The 12192-nt window shown below is 38.0% G+C and overlaps 1 protein-coding gene across 1 annotated transcript in view; it reads left to right on the forward strand.

The window, feature by feature from the left end:
* The window catches only part of ITPRID2 (ITPR interacting domain containing 2), a 36827-nt gene that overhangs the window by 20005 nt on the left and 4630 nt on the right, over window positions 1-12192 (forward strand). Inside the window, exons 11-16 of the mRNA XM_070359219.1 lie at window positions 1101-2309; window positions 4422-4499; window positions 4578-4705; window positions 5080-5230; window positions 6340-6405; window positions 7076-7540. Coding sequence (XP_070215320.1) covers window positions 1101-2309; window positions 4422-4499; window positions 4578-4705; window positions 5080-5230; window positions 6340-6405; window positions 7076-7540 — 2097 coding nt within the window. The remainder of the gene's footprint in view (window positions 1-1100; window positions 2310-4421; window positions 4500-4577; window positions 4706-5079; window positions 5231-6339; window positions 6406-7075; window positions 7541-12192) is intronic.

Raw genomic sequence — 12192 nt, forward strand, 5'->3', positions numbered from 1 at the left:
TGTGTTAGCAAAGACAGGCATGTCTTAAACTGTTGTCAAGGAACTTATAGTTTATGTGTGCAGTACATAATGTACATGAAAAGTGTTTTAAACATATGTAAGGAAATTTTAAAGAAAACTGGAATAAGAGAAAAAAAGAACCTAAAAAAGTACCTTAGAAACAGCATTTAAGGAGTAGACAGTGAGAAGTTTCTAAGGAGACTAAGAATAATCCAGCAGGCATAAAAATTGAGAGATGGAGGAGAAACTTTTAAAAGGAGAGCTGTAGCCATTGGAGTGAAAAGATGAAAATTTGTTTAATTCTGAAATTGAGTACTTAAGTGAGTAGTTCTGATGCATTGAATGAGAAGTGTGATTGGAGAGTAAATCAGTGACAGAGAAGATATGAATTATGTTCTTTTTTCAAATAAGGATGATAGCTAAGGATTACAAGTCTTTTTGTCTTTTTTATACAATAATGATTTAGGAAAGTTGTTTGGCTAAGAGAAGGCTAAGAGAAAGAGAGCTTGATGCAGAAAAGTCTGGGATGAACCTGGAGAAATACCCTAACCTTTGAGAGGAGGTGGTCAGAAGTATAGATTGGACGGATTCGCTTTGAAAAAAGACACAGTTTTCTTTCAGAATGGAGAGGAGGGAATGATGGGGTAAGGTACAGGGAAGTTTGTAGGTATTGAGGAAGAGGTTAAGACATTTTTGTCTGTTTTCTCTGAGTCAGTGTCATATGTTGGAAGGAATGGAGTGCTTATTTGCCCCGTCATGTCCGACTCTTTGCAGCCTCGTGCAGTGTAGTCCGCTAGGTTCCTCTGTCCGTGAAATTTTTCAGGCAAGGTTACTGGAGTGGGTTTCCATTTCCTCTTCCAAGAAGGAAAGGAGATGGGTGTTGAAAGGGGGTATTTAAGGAAATTAGTAAAGATCTGGAATAATCTTTGTGAGAAAGCAGAGTTGTTGATCAAGGACACTGAGAGCAGTTTAGAGCAGCACCAGGGCCAAAACCAAGGTGGGAGACCCTGAAAGTGAAGAAGCCTCACAGCAGTTTGGTATTTTGTTAATGCTACTACTTATTTGAGTTCCCCATCCTTCTACCTGTTTTCCTTTCACAGGTTCATGAGTCCTTGCAGGCCATGGGGAGTAGTGCAGATAGCTGCGACAGTGAGACAACAGTCACATCATTTGGTGAAGACCTTGTCACACCAACAGTGCAAGACCAGTCTTATTTTAATGAATCAGAGGAGGAGTCTCTTACGTGTCCTCAGATGGAAAGAGAAAAGGCAGCAACAGTTGCTGAGAAAAGGTCAGATGGCCAGGATTCCCTCCTGTGCCAGACTGTTGAGAACATAGGGCATCAGCAGTCCACCTGGAGTGCAGGGGATCACGCTACTGAAATTACTGAAAGGAAAGAGGATGTGTCTCCAGCACAGTCTGTGGAATTACTAAGGGAAGCAAGTGCTGAAAGTGATGTGGATAAAAGCAGCGAATGTGAATTTGTCCAGTATACCACCCACCATATTCTTAAATCATTGGCTTCTATTGAAGCTAAATGTGGTGAGAAAGGGGCTGAAAATACAATGGGGTCTCCCTCTTCTGTGGACAGAGTTAATACAGCTTTACAAAGAGCGCAAATGAAGGTTTGTAGTCTGTCTAATCAAAGAGTGGGGCGTAGTTTGATAAAGTCAAAAGATCTGTTAAAACAGGGGTACCTGTTTGCAAAAGCTGGCTATCCTCTAAGGAGGTCTCAGTCTTTACCAACCACCTTGCTGAGCCCAGTAAGGGTTGTGTCATCTGTCAATGTCCGGTTGTCCCCTGGAAAAGAGACCAGATGCAGTCCACCATCCTTCACCTACAAGTATACACAGGAGGAGGAACAGAGATTAGAGAAAGAAGTGACTGAGCATGATGGTCAGTCTTCTGTCAAATCCACTATTTTCATCTCTCCGACGTCTGGGAAGAAAGAAGCCAATGCCCCGAGTGAGGTGACGCGGCTGGAGGAGTGCCATCAGCGGAGGACTCCGGCCTGCTCGCTGCCTGCTCCAGCGCCTGTATCTCAGTCCACCTGCTCCCTTCACTCTCTCCACTCGGAGTGGCAGGAAAGGCACCTGTGTGAACACATGAGAACTCTGAGCACTCACAGTGTTCCCAGTGTAGCAGGCGCCACCTGCAGTGCCTTCCCGTGCCCTCTCGGATGTCCTTACTCACACAGACATGCTGCCTCCCCTTACCGAGCGTGCTCTGTGAACCCCCCTTCTGCCATCGAGATGCAGTTGCGAAGAGTGTTGCATGATATTAGAAACTCACTGCAGAATCTTTCCCAGGTATGAAACCAAGTTTATCTTTCTTACTCTTGTTTTCTTTTATTGGTCTGAGTACCTCGTAATTCACTGGAAAGCTAGGAGCCATCAGACATGAATCACCTCAGCCTCATTTTCCTACATCCTTAAATTTATCTGTACTTTCCCCCCCTCCACCCCCCGACCCCCGCCCCAGCCTCTTCCTTCCTAGCTCAAGGAAAAAGCTGTAACTAATTCTGAACAAGGTGAATGTCTCTGTTCACAGTCTCCTTCCCTTCTGGAGAGGAGATTTTGTTTTTTTAGGTGTCCTCCTTTCTTTAGCCTCTTCCTCCATTGTCTCTGTCTTAGTCAAGTTGTCTTTGTCATTAAAAAAGAAAACTTCTCAAGCGCCGTCTGTCCTTTTCTCTTCCATCTGACAGTGTTCACCACTTCTTTCTAAGTTTTCCTCCCTTGGCTTGTGTGGCCGTGTGTTCTCCTGGTTCCACTCGTTGCTCTCTGACTAAGCTTTTCCTTCATCTGCTGACTCCTGATGCTGGTCTCCTGGTACAGAATTAGTCTGCTTCCACTGGGTTAAAAGAAGAGGAAAAAATCAGGTAAACGTGTGGATCTAGTCTATATGTCTTGTCACTTTTAAAGTCCCTGCTCTCAGATTTGTTAGTGGGATGGGAACAATTTCCAAAATAAGTTTTGAGAAGTAAATTGTTGGTTTGCCTTTCACATTTCCTTTCTAAATCTCTTCCTGAGCTACTTAGATTAGGCAGTTGAGGAATGAAGAAAATGACAGTGTAATGTAATGAACGGGGTGTTCAGCTAAGAGTCGAGAAGCCTAGAGTGTATATGATACGTTCCTTTTCATGATGATGTAGTAGACAGGAAGCCCCTTTGACAGTAAAAATGAAAGTTGGAAACCTTTCAAGTTATGTAGTAAAACACACTTTTAAGTAGCGATTTTATCCTCATGATGATTGTCTTCTACTAATGATTTTCAGTCTAACCAGAAAGTGGGTGTCTCTCTTTCCTCCTTACAAAATGTAGTTCTGTCTACAAATGAGAAATTAACCTTTGAGCTGCAGTTACGGGAAGCTGGGGATTCCCAGGGTCCTGTCCACCTACACCTTCATGTTCCACCTGCCTAGACCAGCTTGTTCTGCTCGAGATGTGGTTTTCTCTTCAGTGTTCATGAGTGACTCCGCTGATTTCCCCATCCTCACTCCACCCCACCTCAGGAGACAGGTGCTGTGTATCTCCTGGCCTCTGCCTGTGTCTCCAGGCCCATTCCCTGTGAGCATGCTCCACATAACATGCAGGCTCCTGCCTAGGTGTGTGTCCCTAGCTGTCTGTTTTTTTTTTTTTACACATGCCACATTTTTTTTTAACCTGGGATGGCCTGCCCTTGCCTTTCTTCACCTGACTAAGTCCTGTTTACTGTTAAGATACAGCTCAAGTGTCACCACTGTCGAAAACACTTAACCTAATCTGGATTTTTGATTGTTTTCATCATAGCAGTCCCCACACCAACCCCAAACCTAATCTGGATTTTTGATTGTTTTCATCATAGCAGTCCCCACACCAACCCCAACCAATATTATGTATATATTTCTACTTCTGTTTTCTCCTTGTTTCTTCCTCTGTGAGAATGCTTGAAGGCTGGGAATGCCTTCTATCTTCCTTTTATCTTTTTCACTACCTAAGGGGTGCATAGTAGATACTCAGATATCTAAGAGTGAATGTGGTGATTGCTTGCTACTTTCTTCAGCCAAGTCAGTCGTTTCTGTCATCTCAGAATGACATTTGCTATTGCTTCTGTATTTCTGAGTTTTGTTTTTATTTTTCTACTTTCTCAAGGCAAGAAGGAGGTCCTGTAAGACATATTAATAGATTTAAACTATATGTGTTCCTTTGCCTCTTTCCTGTTCCAAATACACTGACTTATAACTACAACAGATAGGAGTAGTAGGTGGTACTGGTGACTGATTTATCTGATTTTGGCGTACAACATGAAGTGGTTTTAGGTTTTGTTTTATGCCCCAAAGAGAAACATATGTACTCCCCAAATTCTGCCTTTTTAACACCTTAGATGATGTGGAAGTAGTCACTTTAACATTGCTTTCTAATCAGACTTTCACTCTTTTGAAGTACCCTATGATGAGAGGACCTGATCTTGCTGCTGCTCCGTATAGTACTCAGAAATCATCTGTTCTACCTCTTTATGAAGTAAGTTGTTACTTAAATCCTTGTGTTACAGAATAATTTGTGTGATTTAGAAGTTAATGCTCTTATATTGCATTTTAGAATACTTTCCAGGAGCTCCAAGTAATGAGGCGGAGTCTGAATTTGTTTAGAACGCAAATGATGGATTTAGAATTGGCAATGCTGCGTCAGCAAACCATGGTTTATCATCATATGACTGAGGAGGAAAGGTAACAGTTCATATGTCTTAACGTTGACTTAAAATATTTTTCATTCTAAAAAGCATTTTAACTTTTTTTTTTCTTGGAAGCTGACTTTTATTTATACTGCTGTGTACCCTTTATCTAGTCTGTGAACCATTGTAAATAAAATTGGGCACAATGTTTTGCTAAGTAAACTTCTCTGTCTTCGCTGAACTGAGGAAGACAGTGGTTGGAATCTGTTTCTTATTGTCTGGAATATTTGTGATGGAAGCTAGAGGAAGAAAAAGCAGTTATAATGGTTATACTCATTGCAGACGCTGTTGTGCTAATCTATAGAACTTGGAGTTTCAGTAACTTCCAAAAGCTTGTGAGAGTTGTGACACTGAGTTTCCTACTAATAGGTATGAAGTTGATCAGCTGCAGAGTTTGAGAAATTCAGTCCGAATGGAACTGCAGGACCTGGAGCTGCAGCTGGAGGAGCGCCTGCTGGGGCTGGAGGAGCAGCTCCGCCCTGTGCACTTGCCGTCAGCCTTCCGCCCCTCCGCACTCATGGTATGCTTCCTCGGGTTGTCACGGTTTTTTCACTCAGAACTTGTTAATAGTGTTCCACACAATTTAGGACAAATGCCTTAATTTAAAAACAACATATTTTAAAAATGGCATTAGAGACATGCCGTGTTTAATGAGTCTTTCTGACAAATCAATGGAATGTGTAAGTTGTGGTTAACTTCTTAAATATTTAGCATATTTATATATATATAAATATATTGAAAAATCGTAATTTAATAATAGAGAATAAAGAGCAATGCAAAAATTTAAGGATTTTAAAGGAAAAATGATAGTAGGTTAGCATATGACTAATTTAGATGTTACTCATTGTGTATAACTGAAGAACACACACATATGTATTTCATGTAACCTTTTCCCCCACCCTTTCTTGCCTTTGAAAAAATACTGTTCCCTTTACATTTTTCCTTTATTTTGGATCTTTTCCATTCTGTATGTTTTTTGAGGAATCAAATAAGATCTTTGTAAAAGCAGAAAAACCTGTATACAAACAAAAATAGAGACAAACACTCTCTCTCTCTATTTTGTACCACTATTCTTACTCCTAATGTTCCTTTTCATGCAATCTGAACTTCAACAATTGTATTCTTATTTTTGCCAAAATCTTTCAGTTGTAGAATATATTGTTTTGAAATGTTGAAACAGTGAATTCTTCTCTTTGTTAATTGAACATAACTGATTTTGTTAAAAACAATTGCATGAACACACACATATATATGCACACATAGCAAGTAGAGTAAGAATGTGTGTGTGTGTGTATATGTATATGATAGCACAGACTATGCATATCTTGTCAATGAATATCTCATCGGCAGTTTTGATCTATTTCATCTCATCAACAGTTTTGATCTATTATTCTGAGAAATGTGCATTGGTGAGATCAGAGAATCAGAACATCTTCTATGCAACCTTCAGTCACAGTAACACATTTTATAGGATCCTGTGACAGCTGAGGCTGACTTTTGTGACATAAAGGACTGCTTTAGAGCAAAAATAATTAGCTCATTTTATTATAAAGCACTTGCAATTTGAAAAAACTACACACAGAAACACACACATATATCACATATATATATATTGTTTTGCTTTTTCAGGGAATGTGTGGCAGTAGAAGCGCTGATAACTTGTCATGCCCTTCTCCATTGAATGTAATGGAACCAGTAAGCCTCTTTCCTTTTAAATCACTGGGGAAGGGAATGATATCATATTTAATAAACACACAGTTTTCCTAATGTAGATGAAAAAAAATTTAAATACACAATTTGATAAGTTAGTTAATTTGATTAGAAATGAGTCTGGCACTTCTTGAAGTCTGTTGCCATCTTTGGCCACTAGAAAGCCAGTTAATTGCAATAATGATTTATCTTCATGGCCTAAAGGAAATAATGCATCATAAAAAGTAATTTATATTTCAGGAAATGTGCTTTCGCAGTCTGATTCCAGGTTCTTTAGGTAATTGGATCTTTAAGATGACTACATTTTGAACAAAGATTGATTTTTATTGTATTTTAAATGAATTAGTTCATTTGAGGGCATTATGAGTTTTTTTTACTGGTTACTTTTCTTTGTAAGTAATTTGGACACCCATGTAGAACCAAGTAAAATTTCATCCAGCTATAGCCTAGTTAAATATTTTATGGCTTGATCTCACTGCAAATTTTAATTTTTCTTGCTGTTTTTGCAAATGAAATTGAGTAGTAACTAAATGAGTGCATTTGAATCATGTCTCTACAAGTTAAATGATTTGGGGCAGCATCGAGGATATTAATCTTCTTTTAACTATGAATATTAATTTAAAGAGAGAAGAATTACAGTTTTTCTGATCTCTAGGTCACTGAACTGATGCGGGAACAGTCATACCTAAAGTCTGAATTGGGCCTGGGCCATGGAGAAATGGGATTTGAAATTCCTCCTGGAGAAAGCTCAGAATCTGTTTTTTCCCAAGCAACATCAGAGTCATCGTCCGTATGTTCTGGTCCCTCTCATGCCAGTAGAAGAACTGGAGTACCTCCTATTGACTCAGTGGGCAAACCCAAAACCCATCTGGTACCAAGCAAGAAATTATTCCGAGCATCAGTGGCCCTAACACCAACTGCTCCTTCTAGAACAGGCTCTGTGCAGACACCTCCAGATGTGGAAAGTTCTGAGGAAGCTGGAGCAACTGAAGAAACCTCAGAAGCTGTAGGACCTAAATCTGAAGTGGAGGAAGAACAGGGAAAAGTCTCGTTATTGCCAGCTGCTGAGGAAGTGCATAAAAATGTGGAGCAAGATGAGTTACAGCAAGTCATAAGGGAGGTGAGTAAAATCTATGCTTAATTAATTTGTTTTGAATAGGTTTTATTTTAACATTAATTATTTGTAAGGTACTCCTTTGATTCACTGTATTCAGTAATTTTCCCATTGATCTAGCTCGTGTCTATTATGTTTGTAATGCTGTTTCTGCAAATTTCATACTCCCATGTGAAGTAATTGCAATTCTCTATATTCACTCTGGTAAAGAAGGTATGTGCGGGTTTCAGAATAGGTGAACATGTGACGAGGACTTTAGACCTCTGTTTCCACCTTTGTAAAATTAAGGATTATAATTTAGATCTCTTCCAAGATTAAAATCTGCCATTTTATAATGTCAGTTGAGATTTTAAGAAGTATGAAGCATTTAATCTATTTGGTTTAGTGAGTAGAGACCTATAGAAAGTATGTAAGTCATTCAAAGATAGAAATATAGAATTAAAGTTTACCTTGTGTGGTTAGCAGTATGCAGACCTGAAACATTTAGCAATAGTTCTAGGTTACCGAAAGGACTGCAGAAACTTAGGAGGACTAGTAATCAAAGGCAAAATGTTTCAGAAATTAGTAAAATAGTTGCTTTTGACACCAGGATCAGACAGTAAGGAACAGTATGGATATCATTTAAAAAAGGAAACTGCTATAGGTACATATTTATGTATGACTTTGTTTTTTCCTTTTCTCAAATTACATTGTGTCTTCGGATGCAAAATTCAGTAGAATGCATAAGATAAAAATTACACGTGTTGAATTTATTTTTTTCATTCTGTCCCTGTCTTAAGAATAACTCTGAGGAAGAACTGTAATTATTCATAGTTCTTTCCAACTGGGATACTAAAATCCATGATAAAAAGGATCATTCATTCTTTCCATTAGTAAAAAGAATAGCCTACTGTGTTTTTAAAAAAAATGGTTTACAAGTGTCTTAATGAGTACCTGCTCTGTAAAGGAGAAAAGAAAAATGGATGTAAGACCATGAAATCCTTAAGCTTAAAGTCTAGTAGGAAGGTAAATAGAACTAACTCAGGGAACAGTTGAAAAATCATACAGAAAAGCATTTAGTATAATGTATTGAGAAGTAAGGATTTAGAAATGGAAAATACTGAAATGAACCAGAGAAATAAGAGTCAGTGGCTCCTTTTTAATCTTTGTACTTCCAATAAATTCAGTGATGTGAATGTAACACATTTTTAGAATTAATTTGTGAGTAACATTGAACAAATTTTTAGTGGTTATAGGTCAAGAATGGTGGCAGCAATTCGCAGCAACATGCATGGACCTAGAGATTGTCATACTGAGTGATTAAGTCAGAGAAGGAGAAATACAGGATGACATCCCTTGTATGTGGAATCTATAAAGAAATGATACAATTGAACTTACTTACAAACAGAGAGAGACTTGCAGACTTAGAGAACTGAACTTATGGTTGGCAGGGGGAAGGGAGAGGGGGATAGTTAGGAAGTTTAGGATGGACATGGACACCTTGCTATATTTAAAATGGTAACTTTGTAGCACATGGAACTCTGCTCAATGTTATGTGGCAGCCTGGATGAAAAGTGGATACATGTATATATATGGCTGAGTCCTTTCACTCTTCATCTGAAATTCACGACATTGCTAATGGGCTATACCCAGTACAAAATTAATTTTTTTTTTTTTTTTAAGAATGGTGGCAACATACCAAAATGTTTTTTTCAAATGAGCCATTGCTCCTCTGGGTCCAAAGATTAGTGTATGTATGAGGTGCCATCATTTACAGCTGCATAACAGTAGCTTGAGAAGTACCTTGAAAATAAAGTCAGTTTTGCTTTATATGACATTAATATATGCATTCCTAAAAATCACGCTATGCAGATTTGTGTAGTAAAAACTACAGAGCTCATGGGGAAAATAGTATTAGAAGCATAACATTCAAAACTTTTGTCAGTGACAGATTTTTGAAAAGATGAAAACCTAATAAAAATCCTAACACTGTTTTGTTAAGAAATAAATGCTACAATAGTGTGACACTGCCTTGAAAAAGACCTGAAATTTGCTTCTGGAATTGGATTTTGGAAGGGCTGCAAAATAAGTTACTTGTGAGTTACTGTGATGTGGTAGAGGGGGGTGATAATGAAATCTAACAGAAATTGTAATGCCAGGTGCAGACAGGTGTGCTTCACAACACAGTGAACTAAGACATCTGGTAGCTGTTCAATGTTTGCGCATGTTGGGTGCTCTGTTCCTAGGTTCAGCTGGCATTCAGACAAGTTAACACTTAAAAAACAAGCATTCTGTCAATAGCAGAAGACACTGCATGTATGTAATTTCTTTTCATGACGTGAATTACCAACTTGAAATTTAAAAGATCTTAATTCTATAAATTTATTTGTCCTATAAATGTAATTATTTTGTAGGTTGGTTGTATCTGGCTACTCTTTAGCAGGCTCTGTACATCCACCTTGCTCAGTTAGTTAGGTGTGACTGATGGTGTTTCACGTCAAAGATCAATTTTTGAGTAGAACTAAGTAATTATTTTTCTTCATAATGTATTTGTTAACTGAGGAAATCAGTTTTAAGGTACTCCCTTGACACAAAATGTGGTATTTTTGTTCCCTTTAGCTTGCTTTGGTTTGAAAAACTTCCTTGGAAACTGGACTTTATATACTCATTTGGCACAAATACTCTTTTAATGCATACTTGAGTCCTCATATTTAATGTTGCTAATGGATGGCCTGATGTGTGCTATAAGTGATTTCCTGATAGCTCAGTTGATAAAGAATCCACCTGCAATGTAGGAGACCCTGGTTTGATCCCTGGGTCAGGAAGATCTGCTGGAGAAGGGAATGGCTACCCACTCTAATTAATATTCTGGCCTGGAGAATTCCATGGATAGTCTGTGGGATCACAAAGAATCAGACAAGACTGAGTGACTTTCACTTTCACTTTCAAAGCATCCCTAAACCAGAACATTGATTTTTTTGGGCTGGTAGAACTTAGCATATATAGAAAACTTGGTTGTTCCCATCATACTGTGGTGGTGCTAGAGAATTACTTAATCATTTATAAGAACCTCCCTATTAAATATCAGAGATTTTATGATTTGAAGGACTGACATGTGAGACAAATGTTTGAAGAATTTTTCAGAATTTGTTACTATTAATTAGAAACTTCCTGATTCAGAATTTGACATAGTTTGGAGGAACTTTAGCTTAACACTGACCCTTTTAAATGTCTCCAAAGAAGAGCTTACCAAGCAAATTGTATAGTAGATGAAACAGGGCATAAGAGGAACATTGATGTCCTTAAAAAAAAAAAACTTTTGAAGCACTTTAAAAGCATATGTTAATGGATAAATTAGTCTAATGTCATCTATAATTTTAAAAATCATTTGGGTTATTATCATTTTAGCTCAGTTACAATGGTGTTCTGTTAAACTTTGTAAAATATTTAAATTCAGATTAGTCTTGATTCTGTTCATTTAAAATGGGTAATCTTTTCCCTTAATGTTACTGAATTCCAGTTTTTTTAAACTCTTATTGTATCAGCTACCAAGAAAAACAGAATTGTCTTCCCAGCAAATTCTGGGTCCCTAACCCTATAAACAAAGCCATTATTCAGGAAGGGAAGATTTAAGCTTGGGTTGAACAGTTTTGCAGGTGAGGATTAAGCATGTTTGGCAAACACTTTTAGGGAAGTTTTCTTATTGCTCTCATGGGTGCATGAAAACAACGATGTCTGTCAGGCCTTTGTTTCCATTATTTCACCATATGTGAAGTTTTTTAAAAGAATGCTTTCATTACTTATAATACTGATACAGTAGAATTCTTTTGAAAGAGAACACTGAAAGAAAAAGTAAGTTAAAAAGATAACTTAATAGAATAAATGAGCATGTGTCCACAGAAGCAAATTGAACAGAATTAAATGTCAGAGTATAAAGATAGATTGCTCTGTATAGAGTTTTCTTCTTTGTTCATTGACGTTCCTAGGCTTGGTCCATGCCTCTGAGTAACTGTATTTCATCTGGCACACTTTTGTATGTATTTTGGTAACTACACAGCTTGCCTGTGTCCTTACTACAATTCTGTTAGTGATCTCTGTAATAATGGCTGCCGCACAGGAGGCACTCAGTAGAGGCTAATAAATGGATGTGTTGTCCCACACTTTAGGCTTGCTGTCATCTTGTTAATATGCCAATGTGCGTTCCTTGATCTCAAGGAGTCGGTCTTCAGTGGATATTACTTTTTGGAAGTTATAAAATGGACTTCACCATCCATTCCACTGATTTTCTCACTACTTATCCTTCCCCACCTCTGTAACGTGGGAGACTTTGGAACTAATTTCTGTGTTCATACATTTGTTACTTCAATAAATAATCAAAGGCATTTTGTTGTTTTCCAGTGCTTATATGTAGTCCTTTTTTTTTCACTTTCTGTTCTTTTTTGTGTGTGATATTCTTTCAGTCTCTCATTGAAGGCATTTATTCAGACATTCATTGAGCATTTACTGTGTGCCAGAACACACTGATAAACTTCCATTTGAGTGCACCCCTTCCATTCTGATTCCCTTCTGCTCTCTGACTAGTGGGGACTATCTTACCAGCTAGGCTTCTTTCTGCTCCCTCTCTTAAGGTGCTCTTGCTACTGCTTTCATCCTCACTGTTGTCTGCAGTTGGCCTCACT

The sequence above is a fragment of the Bos mutus genome, chromosome 2 (assembly GCF_027580195.1).
Source record: "Bos mutus isolate GX-2022 chromosome 2, NWIPB_WYAK_1.1, whole genome shotgun sequence".
Taxonomy (NCBI): Eukaryota; Metazoa; Chordata; class Mammalia; order Artiodactyla; family Bovidae; genus Bos; species Bos mutus.